Below are 14,394 nucleotides of genomic sequence, written 5' to 3'. Positions count from 1 at the left end.
CAGGCGATTTAAAGTCTGCCAAAGTAACTAGCTGAAAGATTAACAGCATAGGAGGGGAAAGGAAGGTGCGGACAGAGAAAGAAAGAAACAAACAGGGGGAAGGGGTTGAGTGGAGGGGGAGATCAGAGGGCTTGGATGGTTGGGGGCTGCTTACAATTACCACTTCCTCTCCATAAAAACTTTCAGATGTGCTTGTGCAGTGGCCGTGGCCTGCAACAGAGCCTGCTCCATCAGCCATCAACTACAATCTTGTACCGGAGCCAGACCCTCACCTCTTGCGCTCTTCCTCCGAGCCATCAAACCCCACCGACACTAAGCTACTCCCTACGGCTGCTCCTAAGCTCCCTCTTTACCACAGCTCTTGAGTAAGGTTGTAGCCACCATCATGTGCGAGACTGTAAGAATCGTATTTGTTTCTTTTGGAGGTTAGTAAAAACCATCAGCAGTGGGCTTTCCCCCATTTTAATACCACATTCTGACTGCATTTAAGACAAAAATGGATTCAGACTTTCTAGTATGTTTGAAAAAATTATTACTATTTATCCTGTAATTTTGGATGACCAGTCCAATTTTGCAGAACAGTCTCACAGTCCCGGGTCAGAATGAGCGCCAATTGCAGATTCCAACAGCGGCTCCATGCAATGCTTGCAAGCAGGCAAAAATAATCCCACGTCTAAATATCTTTGGCGTGAGGATTGTTTTAGAAGTGTCAACTCAGAGGATATTAATTACAGTTTGAATGTGTTAACACTGATGTCTGCTGCAACCCTAACAACCCTGCAATGGCAGTGCAGAGACACACTGCTTTGTTTATTCTTAGCTCCCAGGGTGTTGTGCAGTGAAGGGAGGAGAGTTTATTTCTCTTGCTCGCTTCTCCATCAGCCTCTGTTTTCTCTGGCTTGGGGGGGAAAGAAAAGTGCCACCACCTTCTCCTGGGAATTTCACAGCAAGTGCTCTCTCTCTCTTCCTTTCTCGCAGCCTCCCGCTACATCCCTCTGGAAAAAAGGCGATAATGCCAGGCTATCCGGAAGAGGAGGAGGAGGGGAAATGGGAGTTTGTAACCCAAAATAAAGAAAACAAAGAAACGAAATTGACACGCCTATAGATAAGGGGCTGTGGGAGTGAATGGTGTGATATTAGAAGTGTGGGGATAAGCTGTGAGATAATCCGCTCACCCCTGGATTTCCTCTGACTACTACAACAAAAAAGCCTCTCAGACAAAGGCATGAAATATCCAATAAGTAGCCTTCTCACCGTGCTACACATTCCTGCTCCTTCTACTATAGTATCAGAGCAACCGTGCAACCGGGGTTAGAGCGTGTGCATTCACACACACACTTTTTTTGGACATAGGACAAGATGGAGAATATTTTCTGAATCACCATGCTGGACACACCAGAACAACCCATAGTTTAACAGTTCAACTACAGATGCAGCTTCAGCCACTTCTGAGCCCCAGACTATTAAGATAAAACGTGACAAAGAACTAAATAGCAGAATGGCACTCAGTAGAGTTCCTAAAAACATAAGGTGGTTTGAGTAGTTTTTGAATTCTGCAAAGGACAAACAAACACAGACGAAAACAATGCAATGCTCCAGTCCGTCTGGCACTTCTCCTTAGCAACTGAGATATCAGTTGGGGGTCTGGGAGTCTTTCTACTCTCACATTCAGGAGAGGCGACTTAAGACTGAAATCCTATTAAACTACTCTTATGTGACAAACATGGACAGGGCTCCTTTGAGACCCCTGGCTGAGTTAGGAATCTCACCGCCTTCTATTGTGACCAATCCAACGGCCCACTGGAGATCAAGCCATCAGTCTGAAGTGTTAAACTGACATTCATCCAAAACATGTGGTGGCTGCAAACAGACAACTAATTTCTAAGGAAGTTTGTATACGCTAAAATATATCATTAAATGAATAGTTCACATTCAAATAATTAGAATCACAGAAACAAACATCAGGTATACAGTATGAATTTTGCTCTGCAAGGTGTTGGACCTGTTCCTTATTCATTTTTGTTATACTTTGCCTCTATGAGGAAAACATTCATATTCAAATCAGTTGTTCTAGTGTGTCCAGCATGGTGATACCATGCCAGTGTGTTTAAACGGATATGAGAAGGAGCACTTGTGTTTCTTCTTTGGCTTAACTATTCAAATAAAGGGTGTGTGGAGATTAAACAGACAACTGCATTGGCTCAAGATCATTTCCTGCATGTCCTGACCCTATTATTATCTTTTCTAGTGCTTTTTATCCCACTGAGATATATACCATTTCACCCTTGTTTTTCTGATGATTTATTCTGTGATTCTTGCAATAAAAGGTAGATTATGTTATGTAGTAAAGTCTAACACAGATAGGCTGTAATTACAAAGGTGGCTAACATCATTAACAGAAACCTGTATTTTGAGAAGGCAAATAGACAATTAATGTAATTTGGCCTTCCATATAATAATTTGAGGTAATCCTAGATCCCTTATACACAACAGAAAATATAAATAAAATTGTTTTTTAAGTCGTAAAGCTGGATAACAACAGTTAATGAAACTTAAAAATCTTACTTGCTGACCTCTTTTTAACTTGTCTTGCCAAATTCAAATTTTCCCTGTTTCATTGTCACAATTCATTCTTGGGGTCCATTCAAACTGGTTTTAAAATATGTTGTATAAAAAAAAAAGTATTTACTCATGTTCATTAATGTAGAGCTCTGATAACTCGTGCCACGCTTCTTGGTCCCCAACAAACCTGTAAACACAAAATGTCAATAAGTTCCTTAGCTTATAAATTCATCAAGTCATTACAGTGAATTCAAATCAGGGAATGTATTTATAACATAGTTAAGTCAAAATGCAAGTACAATATTATTTATTACAATACCAATAATGACAGTTATTCAACTTTTGAGGTAAAATTAATTCCTAGTATTTTATGCACAAGTTGTGCCAGCTCAATTGCAAGCAAACTAGTTTTTTAATTAAAATAAAAGCCAGGGGAGGTTGAGGGGAGTTTTTTTTTTTATCCTCTCCCCATCTTAAAGAAATACTTACTGTTCCAGATACTCGTTGAGCTCCCGGATGGCTTCGGCGCTCTTCCCCTGGGCCTTCAATATGGAGATCTTACGCTTCCTTGCTGCCTGTAGTGCAGAGAGTAAACACAGGATTAGGACCTCAGCACCTCCAGTGTTTGTCTGGAGGGGGAGGGGGGTGAGCACAAGAGTTCTAAGTTTCAGTGTCTACATCTGTGTATTTTCAGTGTTGGTACTCTCATGAGACCAAATAATGCGGATTCTTCTTATGATAATATATAAGGTGAAACAGCACTTTAGTGTATTACAACAGCAACTGTGTAAAAAGACAAAGGGTGCAGATGCATGTTGTGACACCTTATTTAAAGGCCAATTTATGCCTCTCCGTTTTTTCTATTACGGACAGATAAGACCGCCCTATCCGTCATGAAACGCCCTCTCCGAGGGCTTCGGACAGTTTTTCGTACACGTCTGATTTTTCTAACTATCCGTCTTCATGTTGGAGACCCGACGGACCGCTCTTGGCTGCGATTGGTCCGCGAACGACATCATTTCCGTATTTCCGGAGCTCAAACTTCCTGTTTACTTCCTGTTTACTTCCATGTAGCATCAAACCCAAACACAACTATGATTCTACGATTAATGTGACGTGTGTGTTAAGCCAGCGGAGTTGTCCGGCGGACGGTGGCTCGTTCGAGCACTGAGGGCATGTGTGCACGGTCATATACGGTTATAACGAGCTTTCAAAACGGCGCTAGCAGGCTAGGCTAGCGGGCTAGGCTAGCCACCATGCTAACTGCGGTGGTAACAGTGCAAGAACCCGCCGTCACGACTTTAATTCCACTTCTATCATGACACTGTTTCTATAATACCATCAGGTTAGAAGCAAACACTGGATAGTAGTAGTTAGTGTCGGGAGTCCCTGCTGACTGTGTGTGGAAGCTGGGGTGAGCTAGGTCCGTGTAGCTTCTAGCTACATGTAGCCTCAAGCAGATTCAAGCTGTGGAATCAGCAACACAGTTCTGAAACAAGACCGGGGAACCGCTGCGCTAAGAAACGATTACATCAGCATTTTGACCCGCTGGGTGTCACTTTATTTAGTTCTGTTAGTTGCCATGGTTCAGTGTGTGGGACGCAAGCTAACATGTAAACAGAGACACGTGGACTTCTTCTTCCCAAATGGGGTAGGCTTCTCTGAGCTCGTCTTCCGTTGCGCCACCTATGGGTTTGGCGGTGAATTTTTTCCAGACGTAGACTGACGGAGAAGTAAAAATCATAAAGACTCTTTGCCCTCCGCTGAGACCTCTCCGAGAAACGGACGCGTAGTAGTATATAAGAGCCTTAACTTCAATCATATTATAACTGGGGAAGTGAAATGAATCTAAGTCGACCAAGATGTAACAGGAGATAGTGGCCAACAGGAGATGAACACGCACATTATGAGTCAAAGTGTAGGAGTTGGAGTGAGTTCAGTGGCTGTGATAAAGTGGTGAGTCATACCCTAACCAAGTGGGGAAAATGGCACACTCCCCCAAACCCCAACGCCTGTCTTCCTGCCGACACGGCACGCAGCGAGCACTGCACCGGCCCAACTTACATCAGCTGAAAATTGCTTTCCGCTTCATTCCGATGTTGAAACGACCTCAAGGTGGATTAGATTCTCATCAATCTGAATTAGAAAGTATTACTCCTGCTGCTCTGACTTTACCAAATGTCTTACCCCAATCCTCCTCCCTCCTTTGGTTGAGAGTGAAAACCTTAACAGGAGGCTGCCACTCCATTAGGAGTGCACCACCCTACCACAGCCTATTTTATTTATGGACTGGCACTTGATTGAATGAGGCTTCCTCTTCTATACTCATAACCAGAGCTACTGATGACTGTGTATGAGTCATGTCTTGCGGGCTGTAAAGCTGGACCTCTTCTGACACATCCATCATAAGAAAACAACTTATTCATCAAGCTGAGACAACGACTTATAGATAAACTGCAGCCTCACCTCACCTTTTTTTGTTTGATGATTAAAATCTGATAGCAAACTATTGAGCAACAATAAACAGTGAAAGGCCATTATTTTCCCTTTTGTGTCATCTGACTACAAAACAAAGAACTTTATGCTATGTAATATTCAGGAATTTATACTCACTTCAGACCAAAGTATAAGCATGTGGGATCTTTTCTCATCCAATACCAAATAAGAGAAAGCAGAAAAAGTACAACAAACTCTACACTGATGTTAAAAGTGGCGTTCCGCACTTGTGCACTCCCACCATCGCCACACCCACCTCCCTTCTTTCCCAACTTTTTTTTCCTTTTTCCCAGATAAAGAACCATTTGGGGCTCAAAGGAACATATGGAAGTTGGTAGCCCTAAGAGTCACACAGAACTTTATTAAACGAGAAGCAATTCCAAACCACCTCTCTCTCCTCCTTTCTCTAACTAATGATCCAGAAAAACCTGGCAGTGGGTCTGATCCCTCTGTTGTCGTGATTCCTTTTTAATTAGCGCTTTGAGGAGGCCTTAGGAGTGAGGAGTAGATTATTTACATCACCCCTGGCTTTTTATGACCTACCGCAACCTCTCTTTATAATAAGAAACATCACAACAAGGGTGGCACACGTAGTACACCCTACGTAGGTGAATAAGGGTGGAGGAAAAAAGGGAAGAAGTGTCAGACTAAACATATTTTTTATGATTCTTTAAACTTTTCTTGTAAGAAGCAATTATGGTGTTTATTTTCCACTATAACCCTTTACAAAACATATTTAAAATTTGAAATAATTTGTATTTGTGGTAAAAAAAAAGTCAGGACTGAGGCTTTCAATTTCAAATAACCTAACCCGGACAAATTAAATCTTGTTCTACGATAAATCTGTAATTGCATTTGATTGTGGGTCAACCTCAAGAGTCGGCCATATGACCTCAGTGGCTTATTTTAGAAATCCTACCTGTTTATATTGAACGATTATGCTAAAATGAGAGTATTGCGATTCAATTTAATGCAACGAATGAATCTATCCTTTTGTAAACAAATGATAAATTGGCACATCAGTATATGCAAATGTTGAGGGCACTACATGATCTAAAATATTCACAAGAAGAACTAAAAAGGTGGAAAGAAAATGCATTTACGCACACAGACAAGAATTTTGCCAGATCATTGCTGTAGGTATTGGAACATAGCAAGCAATGGAACGGCTAAGAGTTTGAAACATTTTTTGGACACCGCCATGGCAAAAAAAAAAACCTTGAGCAATTTTTGTTGATTCAACAATTTTGGTTAATGGGTACCACATCTATTCCACAGCCTGTAATTACAACAGCTCAGTTTCCAATCTCTGCTTCGCATTCTGGGATGCCTCGCAAGTCTTCCTTGTGGTCGCCAATTTTCCGCCATTTCTCAGGCCCATCCCTTGCCCGATTCTTAAGAGTATGTTGGAGAACATGCAGGGAGGAGATAGCCCTCGCTGTAAAACCTGAACGATGTCACTATGTCATCGCTCCACCTGCCACTGCTACACCCAAGTCATTAAGGACAAGGATTGTGGGGAAAAAAAGGGTTTAAGGTTAACATCCCATGGACAGAGAACCTATTTGTCTGTTTTGTTCCATTCCCGGCCCCATGTTTGACTGACATCCTACACTCGCCAGGGTGGCAGTATCCAGCATTCAGAGACCAGGAAACTGACCGTTCCCTTTCAGAGGATGTCTCTGGAATCCCCTGAGGATCTGTGCTGTGTCTGGGAGGTGCCGTGGGATTCACTAAAATTACAACTCCCATTGTAAAAACAGTGAACGGATGTTAAAGCAAATTGTTGCACACTACGCCAAAGACTTGCTGGAGCAGAATGCATTTTGTATATGAAAATGACAGTGTTACAAGAAAATAACGCGATATGTGTTTTTTACTTCAATCCTGTCTTGGACAAAATAATCGGAACAGAATATCTTCATATAATTCACTGCAAATTATCCTTATGTTATTTTCTTGTCAGACATGGAACAAGCCTTCAGGATAATTCAGGAAAGTAGAATATCACTAAACACATTTTTTTGCAAGATGTTGCTGTTTTTAACATCGCTAAAGATGGATACACCACAAGACTGAGGAATTCTGAGAGGTCGTATTGGTTGGTAGTCTTTCAGTTTGTTGTATGGCTTTTGCACATACTTGCTGGACAAAATACAAAATTTAAACATATTATAATTTTACTCCAGCCCTTAAACTGATTTGTGAAATACTCCTGCGACCTGAGCAATCTTTTAAATTTAAACTGAGGGAACAAGCCCATGAAAACAGTCCTTTCCCTCGTTTTAAAGTGTGACGTGCCAATCCGACTTGCAAACTTCCAACAGCAACAAAAGTATTATATAAACAAAGATGGTCTTGACAAAGTAAAGGTGGGAGTGACTATGGTGGGAGGCAGCAGCTGTGGCAGAGCATGGTGTGAGGCGGGAACATACAGATGAGGAGGCTGTTCCTCAATGCCACAGTGAAAGCAAGCAGGGAGGGAGGGGTACATTAAAGAGAGGTGGATTTTATTAGGTAGTTTTTTTCCAGTAAGACTTCTATTTGATTAGATTAGACAGCTGAAGATATGAAGAATCTTCACATGGCATCCAAAGCAAGGATGCCTATGCTGTTGTTTCTAGCTAGAAAAATGTTTAACACATCTAAAGCGATCCATATGTCAGCGTGGTACTGGAAACTCGTTGAACATCTTTGGGGTGAGGGGGAGGGGTACAGCCAAAATAAATAAGGTCATGGTTTCTTTTGAAAACCCTTTAAAAGATTTATTTTCTTGCGTGGCCACATGTCCTTATGGAAACAATTTACAGCAGGTACATTATGTTTTGAGATGGTGGTGTGGGATTGGCTAGACATGCTCCTGCAAGTCATTTGATAGAGATGAATAGAAAATTGAGGAGAGAAGGAAGCACAGAGAGTGCTTCAGAGAAATTAGGGTTATTCTGGGCTCGTCTGCATCTACCTATCAGCAGGACTTTGTACCCAGAGCTGGTAGACGACAACAGAGAAGCCGGGACAGGAGCTCAGTCGTTGGTCCAGCGTGGGGGTCTGAAAGGTCCAGTAAATCACTGTCTTCAAAGGCCAGTGCCTTATTTACACCTTATTTCCACCAAACATGTCTGCCACTGACTAAGACCATGAATCACCCCCACCTCCCCTTAAACACTTTTCAGTTGTGTGGGTGATAGGCTGATCAGCACTGCGGTTGAGGTCAGGGAGGCCAAGGGGAGTTTAACTTAGCAAACTCACACCACTGACACCAAAGTGCTTTGGCAGATTTAAAGCCCGCCAAAAAAGCTGAGACCACAGAGTGAGGCAAAGTAGAATGCTAAGCAGAGAGATTTTTCCCCAATCGCTCCCGACTCCTCAGTCTTACCGTGTTGGTGGGGTCATCTTGAAGAATGGAATCATAGTGCTTGTTGGCCTCGTCGTATCTTGAGAGAAAGGGACAAGAAGACAAAGTTGTTGGTTATTATTTTATTTTTTTAAACCAATCCCAGATCCTAGTCCCCAGTTGGCTAAAATTAGGTGGTGGGGAAATCCAACAGAGTTCAAGGTAGTCAAGTTTCTGTATACAGCATGGCAGGTTCCTGTGATTACAGTGACCCTGTAAAGAAATCAGTGGCGATCTAAAGGAGGAAATAAACACTCATTTAAGTTTAGGTTGCTGGTCACGCAGCCAACATTGTGAGAAGCTTATATCACTTCACAATGAGTCATGAAATCAATACAAACAGACTGTACTGCTTAGAGGTCTGTATTTTCATTTGATTGGATCCAGTTTGATTCACCTTTAAACAAAATAAAATTGCTGCTTTTACATCTTTCAAGGTCCACAGCTACTGCTCAGGTCCAGTTGTCTGTCTCTAGGCCAGTACATAATACGACAATACACACATATGAACTTGATAAGCAACAATATCTTACACAATACGCAGCCTAGCCTACACTCTTGGACTGCAACCACATGAGTCTGTTTAAAGAGGGAAATTTATGAGCTGTAAATATAAAATCATATGGTAAAGAAATCTGGGAATCGGAGGCATGTGAACTTTACTTGTCATGTCCAATCAAGCGCTGACGGATGAGTCTTCAACTTTTGTTTCTATTGGGGGCAATCTGCAATGCTAACATTTTAGCAGTGAAAGGCGGGGTTCAGTGATCAGAAACTGCCCCGCCCACAGCCAGCAACAGACAGAAGCAACTCTGGTTTCCATTAACCCTGAGCAGCCCCACTTCCAGCGCTGCTGCTTCCCTCACATTCACTTTATTACTCAGCCACACTTTGGGAGATTTCAGATGGCACCAGGCAACCACTCACGAGCCACTTTGATTTGCTTTATTTATTTAGGAACCGTGTGTGTGTGTGTGTGTGTGTGTGTGTGTGTGTGTGTGTGTGTGTGTGTGTGTGTGTGTGTGTGTGTGTGTGTGTGTGTGTGTGTGTGTGTGTGTGTGTGTGAAGGGGAAGAGCCTTGCCGTTTGAAGCTGTGTCATTCAAGTGTAGCTCTGTCTGCTGCCAATTAGATCCCAGTGTGCCGTTTATTTAATCTGACAGTGCCGAAGCAATCACTCTCAATTATCACATAAACTCTGACATAACCGATAAACCAGCAATGGTGATCCGGCTGTGGAATGTGAGTGAGGAAGTAAACAGATTGAATTACCCTTACTTCAGCTCAGAGCAGACTAAAATACCCCCCTTGTTTATCTTTCTTGCTCATGCTCCATTCTGCTTACTTTTTTTACAAACTGCAGATTCAAAAATAAAACATATCATTGAGGGAGGACGAGAAGGGCTCGTGTAGCACATGTCAATATTTAGGGGACATACTCACAGCCCAGACACCGAAACAGGATGGCAAAAAAAGCATGAAAATAAGGAGGGGAAAAAGATGAGGAGTGACAAAATAAAGAAAACAAATATAGAACCGAAACCAAAGAAGATTGAGGGACCCCCAGAATAACAGTGGGATCCGACCACTTCCGTCCCGGGAATCCCTAACTCAGGCAAAAGGGCCACAGGACTACCCAGCATTGAACCTTTCCTCTCTATGTTCCCCTCCTCTCCTAAAGAATGCTGGGTTATCCAACATAAACACGCCCTACCACACACAACCAGACCTTTGTACCACTTAAGACCTGGTAACTGTTTCTTGCCCCCAATCCTCCAAAAGTATCATAAATAACAGCAAGGTAGTGCTTTTTTGTCACCCCTTTGTTTTTATCTCTGGAGCGGTCCGATGCTTACCTTTCCAAAGCTTCCAGCCTCATGCCCGATAATCGCTTCACTCTGTGGCTATCTGGAAACTGCTTCCTCAGTTCCTGCAGACAGGTCTGTAAGGATGTGGGCAGAGGAGAGACCAATTACAGTTGGCTGTAACTAAACTTCGTGTTACACTCATGCTCTCACACGCTTACTTCGACAGATACTCGTGATTTTTCAACCCGAACCACCTGCCTTGAATTGTTCCAGCTAAACAAACCTAATACAGTGATAAGAAAGCAGGCTGTCAAAAATAACCTTCACAGTTTATATGCTACCCATTTGGGCTACCTTGCCTGCTATTAAAAAAAGGAGGATACTTTCCTCCCCCCTCCATTCAGAGCTTTTTTTTTTGTTTGAGAAGTGTAAGAGGTAAGGAATGGTTGCAATCACATTCAGCATTATCCTGAATGAGATGGAAAAATCTGCAGCGTGATCTGAATCGTTTGCGCTATCCATCAGCTCAAGTCTGGTCCTTGTGCTTTTCTTAAACGTCTGGCAGCAGAGCTGAGAGGATAGCCAACAGACAACTATTTCTAATGACTGAGTTCTGCCTTCTTCGTTCTCAATGAGTCATTCTTTTTGCCAAAGGATTTGTCACTTCCATACTGATTACAGATGAACCATTTCAATTACTCTGACCTCTTGTCTTTTTTTATCCTGTGCACATTTGAATGTTTTTCAGAGCTATGAATATTTCAGAACATGAACTCAGAAACATCACATTAGGCTTTAGGAAGGCAAATAAATCCTGGGGGAAAAAGGCAGTAAATGATGGCCAAGTTCAGCTAACAGTTGAAGCATGCTTCTCCTCTCATTTGCTACACCCTCTAATTCCAACTCTCAGCAAATTGTTTTTCCAAAGTACAGACAGAGTAATACCATTTGGCCAAATGAAACTCAGATTTTCACATTTGGCAAAAAGGGGTGCTGCAAAATAGGAATAGCTGTGAGAGAGCATTTTGCTTTTGAAGCTCCTGGGTGTATGAGGAAGTACAGTAAAAACTTACCAGAGCCAAATCATCCCGACTGCAGTCCAGCGCTGCGATCATCACCTGCTCATAAATAATCCATACTGGGCAGAAGAGACACACACAAAGAAGACTGTGTTAACGCCCTTTCCTTTCCACTGTCCGATGTAACATGAAAAAATGATGTATTGAACGTGTTCGTCTGTCCTGTCATCTGCACACAAGCAGGCTTCCACCAAGTGAATAAACAGCTCAAGAGTTAATTCAAAGAACTTTATCAATTAATTTAAATGTATTTGCCAGCAGTGACTCTGTAATAAATAACCTGTTTAATTGCAGTAACAACATTACATTTAAGAAAAATTGGGTTGTTCTAACCCTTTTAGGGGAAATATGTTTTTTCTGTTTGTTATGATGACCTCTCACTTTCAAAATTAAGTTGAACTGAAAATGTGAAACTGAAAATGACCATGCACCTGCATCCGTAACAGTTGTCCACATCATTAGATGACATCCTGACACTCTCTACTAACATGGGTGACACATTGAGAAGGGGATGTTAATGGTACCAGAGGAAAAGAGGTGAGCTACATTTCTATGTAAAAACATGTTATGTTTTGTGAAACTAGAGCAGCTGAAGAAACATTTCTCATCCTCTTCTGTGAGTGACTGTGTAAACCATTACTGTAGTTCACGTCAGAACAAGTTTTTACTTCCAAATGTTTTTTCACAAAAAAATATAGATTTAGCAATATCAATAAATACAGCAGTGTTTTCCAGTCACTGATTTATTTGTATTGGCACAATATTATTCCAAGAAACTTACTGTTACGGACAGTGTTCTGTATGTCCTGTATGTATACATGTGTTGTGTTCTGTCTTGTGGTGTTGTTTTGTTCCCAAGTCCTTATAGACTGGTGATGCCTCCAGTGACTGGAAGGGGGAGCTCTTGGGCAGGACGTGCCAGTGAAGTGGCCAGAAGAAGAAGTATCATGGCCGCTCATCTCACCTGCATCCAATCTTCCAATCACCCCACCTGTGACAGATCTCTCGTCAACCCTTCCCCTTTAAATAGTCCTGTGTTTGTTTTGTTGGCGAGAGGAGGCTTTTGTGGTGAGCTGTGTCAGAGCGCTGATTGTTTTGTTTGGTCCTGATGTTTGCTGGTGTCTTGTGTGAGTTTTTACCAGTAGTTTAAGTTGTAGCAGCCTACTTTTGTTTTGTCTTTTGTCTTTGTTTACTTTGTTTGTTGTGCGCACAGGGACTACAAGGATAGGTAAGATACTCCGGGGTTTACATATCACACTCACGTAGGTTTACTGTTTGTTAATACCTCAGGTTAGAGTGAGCACCACCCGCTGTACTTTTGGGTGCTAAGCACCTGTAAAGGGGGGGGGATTTCTTTGTGTTCTTTTTCTTTGGTGCCACTGTTAGTCCTTGTTGATCCCTGTGTTGCTTTGTCTAAATAAATACTGTCTTTATCTTATATCTGGTCTTGTGTTTTGTGTGATTGCACCCTCACTTATTCAGACCTGTTGCATTTATGTTATGTCCAGCTACGAGCCACCAGGGGGCGTAACATAAATTGGGGGCTCGTCCGGGATCTTTGATCCTAATTAAGCAACAGGTTTGTTGAGTGTTGGTGTGCAGTGCACACGTCAAGTAGGCTGTTGATATTGGTTAGATTAGTTAAGGTTTGTGTTAAGGCTGGTTGAAACATCATGGACACGTTTGATCTTGCGTGTTTTCTTAGTGATCCTTCTGTGGAACAGATTGATCGCTGTAAAAAAAAAGATTTGTATGCCATTGCGGCACATTTTGAATTTTCAGTCCCCCCAAATCAGCTAAAAGCTGAATTGAAAGAAGCGGTCGTACGTATGTTGGTTCACAACAAAGTGCTTGGTACGGGCAGCAGTGCCGCTACTCGTGCGCCCGCTAGTCCAGCCTTATCCTTGTCTTCTAACTCAGAGAAGGACAGCAGGGAGGAAGAGGTAGATGGGGGAGGGCTGGGTAAGGATGAGTCAGTTCCTTCTGATCTGGAGCGTAAGCCTCCTCTAACTCTGCCCCGACTCTCTCCATTTTCCTCACCTAGAGCAAGTGATGATGCCCGCTATAGGCTACGCTTAGCGCGCTTGCAGATGGAGGCGCAGGAGAAAGAGAAAGAAGCAGAGTATAGTCACAAGTTGGCTATTCGTAAAATGGAATTAGAAATAGAGGCGGATTACCGCAGAATAGAAATAACCGCAGATAAAGAGGTGAAGTTAAAGCGCCTAGAAATAGAAGCTGCTGCTGCGAGTTCAGCTCAAACTCGGTCTGTATCTGCTGAATCCTCCGCGCCGGCGAGAGGTTTTGAAGTGAGCCGAAATATCGTGCTAGTACCTCAGTTTCGTGAGGCGGAAGTAGACTCATATTTTACTGCCTTTGAGCGAGTGGCTACCTCCCTGCAATGGCCAAAAGAGGTATGGTCTATAATGCTTCAATGTAAACTCACAGGTAAAGCCCAGGAGATTTTAGCTTCCCTCTCTCTAGAAGATAGTTTGTCATATGACACTATCAAGGCAGCTGTGCTTCGTGCATACGAACTCGTGCCGGAGGCGTATAGACAAAAGTTCAGGACATTTAAGAAATTGTCAAGTAAAACCTTCGTGGAGTTCGCCCGTGAGAAAGAGACTTTGTTTAATCGCTGGTGCAAGGCAAGCAACGCGACTGATTTTGACACCCTATCTCAATTGGTTCTCATTGAAGAGTTCAAGAACTGTCTGCCTGATCGTATAGTGACGTATCTCAATGAGCAAAAGGTTGGGACAGTAGGGCAAGCTGCGGTGCTTGCTGATGAGTTTGTGTTATCGCACAAGCAAACATTTGGGATTCCCCGATATGAGAGTAGGTCTTTTACTCCTTCTGCCTCGGCTAGAATGCAGTCTAGTCCGCCACGTCCCTTGCCTCTCCGGGAACGGGAGTGTTACTATTGTCACGAAACAGGTCACATAAAGGCTGACTGTTTTAGGTTAAAACGCAAGCTGTCACAGCCAAGCAAACGACCAAAAGAGGTTGGTTTGGTGCAAACATTGTTGGGTCCAGTGTCACTAGTCCCGGAGATGGAGG

At 42.6% G+C, this 14,394-nt stretch overlaps 1 protein-coding gene across 1 annotated transcript in view; it reads right to left on the bottom strand.

The window, feature by feature from the left end:
- emc2 (ER membrane protein complex subunit 2) overlaps positions 1–14,394 on the bottom strand; it is a 32,287-nt gene that overhangs the window by 9,644 nt on the left and 8,249 nt on the right. Inside the window, exons 3-7 of the mRNA XM_061081516.1 lie at positions 11,332–11,396; positions 10,307–10,392; positions 8,435–8,492; positions 3,052–3,137; positions 2,690–2,749 (exon numbers count right to left, since the gene is read on the bottom strand). Of these exons, the coding sequence (XP_060937499.1) occupies positions 2,690–2,749; positions 3,052–3,137; positions 8,435–8,492; positions 10,307–10,392; positions 11,332–11,396 (355 nt within the window). The remainder of the gene's footprint in view (positions 1–2,689; positions 2,750–3,051; positions 3,138–8,434; positions 8,493–10,306; positions 10,393–11,331; positions 11,397–14,394) is intronic.

Source organism: Limanda limanda, chromosome 11, assembly GCF_963576545.1.
Source record: "Limanda limanda chromosome 11, fLimLim1.1, whole genome shotgun sequence".
Classification (NCBI taxonomy): Eukaryota; Metazoa; Chordata; class Actinopteri; order Pleuronectiformes; family Pleuronectidae; genus Limanda; species Limanda limanda.
The sequence above is the reverse complement of the archived record's forward strand: the minus strand, read 5'-3'. Positions and strand labels throughout refer to the sequence as shown.